The sequence below is a fragment of the Montipora foliosa genome, chromosome 6, assembly GCF_036669935.1.
Source record: "Montipora foliosa isolate CH-2021 chromosome 6, ASM3666993v2, whole genome shotgun sequence".
Taxonomy (NCBI): Eukaryota; Metazoa; Cnidaria; class Anthozoa; order Scleractinia; family Acroporidae; genus Montipora; species Montipora foliosa.
Window position 1 is genome coordinate 40,231,198 of NC_090874.1, and position 2,500 is coordinate 40,233,697.

General features: G+C 41.2%; 2 protein-coding genes across 2 annotated transcripts in view; one reads left to right on the plus strand and one right to left on the minus strand.

The window, feature by feature from the left end:
• The window catches only part of LOC138007341 (probable ATP-dependent RNA helicase DDX56), a 27,151-nt gene extending 24,690 nt beyond the window's left edge, over positions 1-2,461 (plus strand). The window contains exons 24-25 of the mRNA XM_068854166.1: positions 793-899; positions 1,763-2,461. Coding sequence (XP_068710267.1) covers positions 793-899; positions 1,763-1,843 — 188 coding nt within the window. The 3' untranslated portion in view covers positions 1,844-2,461. The remainder of the gene's footprint in view (positions 1-792; positions 900-1,762) is intronic.
• Positions 2,457-2,500, minus strand: part of LOC138007342 (ES1 protein homolog, mitochondrial-like) — a 12,974-nt gene continuing 12,930 nt past the window's right edge. The window contains exon 8 of the mRNA XM_068854167.1: positions 2,457-2,500. This exon is cut by the window's right edge and continues 363 nt beyond it. The gene's annotated coding sequence lies outside the window, so the exon portion shown is untranslated.

Here is a 2,500-nt window from a genome sequence, read left to right on the forward strand (position 1 = left end):
GCCGGGAAAGACCTAAAAAAATAAATTGCTCAGCTTAAAAAAAATTGTAAATCAGAAAATCAGTTTGGTATGGTCATATTTAGCACTGTGAAGCTGTTTAGGTCGATTTTTTAGTTGTTACAAACTAATTCTCAAACCGCGCGACATAATCTCGTAGCATTTGAAAATGACTACTTTGATAAAGGCGAAGTTATTTATCTTGCATATCTTATACGCTGAAGGACGAGCTTATCACAGGTGCGTCCACATGTTAGTGGTTTAAACCACCGACACAGGAGTAACCGAGGTTCTTTTTATGGGCTCCAAACGCACCACAAACCAGCAGTTTTGTGAGGAAGAACCACGCACCTGTGGCATGTCTCTTGGTCTGTTAGTGCAAAATTTCCAAACATTTCTAAACATCCCTTCGTTTGTCTCTAAAGCAGCTCTGTTTACAGTACTTGTGTATTTGGAGTAAAAGCGGGGAATTATGGACTCCGAGGTCGAGCCATACCCTGAATTTTATCCTCGAGCTAGCTCTGAGGCTCAAAGAGTCAATTTGTGAACGTACATGTAAGCACACTGAGTGTAATAATGGTCGTTTCGTCAAATTACACCTGATCATAGTATACAGCAATTCCCTTAAAATTAAACCTTAACTGAACTTCGCGATACTTTTGATTGGTCGAATTGAAACTGAAAGTGATAATTATACAAGCACTCAGAAAAGGTTAGGCACCCTCTCCCCAAAATATGGTTATAAAGAATAGATCTCTATCGGGGTGAAGGATTTTATCTTTTTTGTCTTTTCAGTTCCGGTTGCTCTTAGACCTTCTATGGCCGAGGCTTCACGAAAAAGAACACACACTGCAACCTCAAATTCAAATTCCCACAAAAGATTTCACAACGCGCACGGGAAGGTAATTCAATTGTTGCCCATGTTATTTATAGTAATTATTCTTGACGGTGTACCCGATGAAAAGAACGAACGCAGTTAAAATAACGATCTTTTGCATGTTCATTACTTCACCTATTGCTGAAACTACTCCTGTTCAGCCTTGGACGTGGCTGCCCAGACCGAGAGTGGGGCGACTTTCTACACCTAGGCTTCCTTTGTTGACTGGTTGCTAAGTTGGAATGTCACAAAAAAAAGGAAGACCTCAGGCAGCAATGACCAGAACCAGGTTGCTGATCAGCGGTTTTCGTTAATTATACCTGCAGGACATAATATGTATTGGGGACATAATAATTCCCCATACATGACGTACCTACGAAAACAATGGTTTGCTGGGGGTGCTCAGTCTCGCGGGCTCAGAAAACCTCGTTGTGGTCATTATTATTTAAGGTTTTTCCAAAAAATAATTTAAGTCAGTGTTTGTAAACAGAGTACATTGTTAGATAAATTGAGCGAGTTTGGATACAAGATTGCAGGCAAACGTTTTACTTTCCTTAATTTTGATGCCAGATCATTACTGGCTATAGGCATTGAAAGAAGTAGTTTTCCAAAGAGGTTCAATCCTTCAAAAATTGATCGATGTGATCTCCAAGATGTCTTCACTCAGCTTGTTTTCAGCTGATGGTGATCTTTCCTTTTACTTTTACTTTATACATTTTGTAGTTGGTGTACGTCTGAGGTGTACTAACCACGCAGTAACCTCGAGAGCTTAGCACTTTGCCCAGGATTATTTTGCCCCACTTTTTGCGTGGATTAAATCAACTGAAAGCTCCCCGCCGCTGCTTCCTACGGAGCCATTTGATCACGGTGTCTGATATTTTGTTTCAGAAGCGCAAACTTGATCCCTTGAAGAGCTTCAAGTACGAGAGTCGTTCCCAAAGAGGGAGAAAGGGTGCGAGGATGAAATAAGTCTACGTTTCCTTCAGGGGCGCATGGAAGACAAGGAAAGCTAACTATTGGTCGCCATGCTTCTTTCTATCATTTCGTTCGAAAAATGGAAGAAGTCTGGCTTGCGGTTACCGAGTCAGTTACGTCTAGTCCCAGTTCTCCCAAGGATGTACCAATTAGAACATTCCTTAGAGTTTGGAAGAGCGGTGGAAAATAGTGTGACTTAAAGAACATCACGACTAGATCGAGAGACACGAAGCAGGAATTAATGTGCCGCCAGTTGATGACTGTTTCATGTTCCCAACCTATTTTTGACATTAGAAAGGAACAGACCTTCGTCAAGATAGAACGCGAAACCAAAGTACTTACGTGCTGTAAGGTTTGGTTTTCGAGAGAAACCCAAGGGGAAGCACAAGAACGTTTTGACCCAGCAAAAGGTTTTAATTATGAAAACGCCACCAAATTTATGTAAGTTGCTCCTCTTATGCTGGCGCGTGTGTAAACCATGCAGCCCTAGGATTTCGTCCAGAAATAGACAACAAAGGGTTGGTAATATTAGGCCTCGTGTAATGCCCTAGGACTGTTACTCTAAACCTGTGGAAAATAAACGCTTTGATGAAATATTACACGTTACTCACTATGCGAAAGCGTTTTTATTGCTTTCATAGCACCCAAATG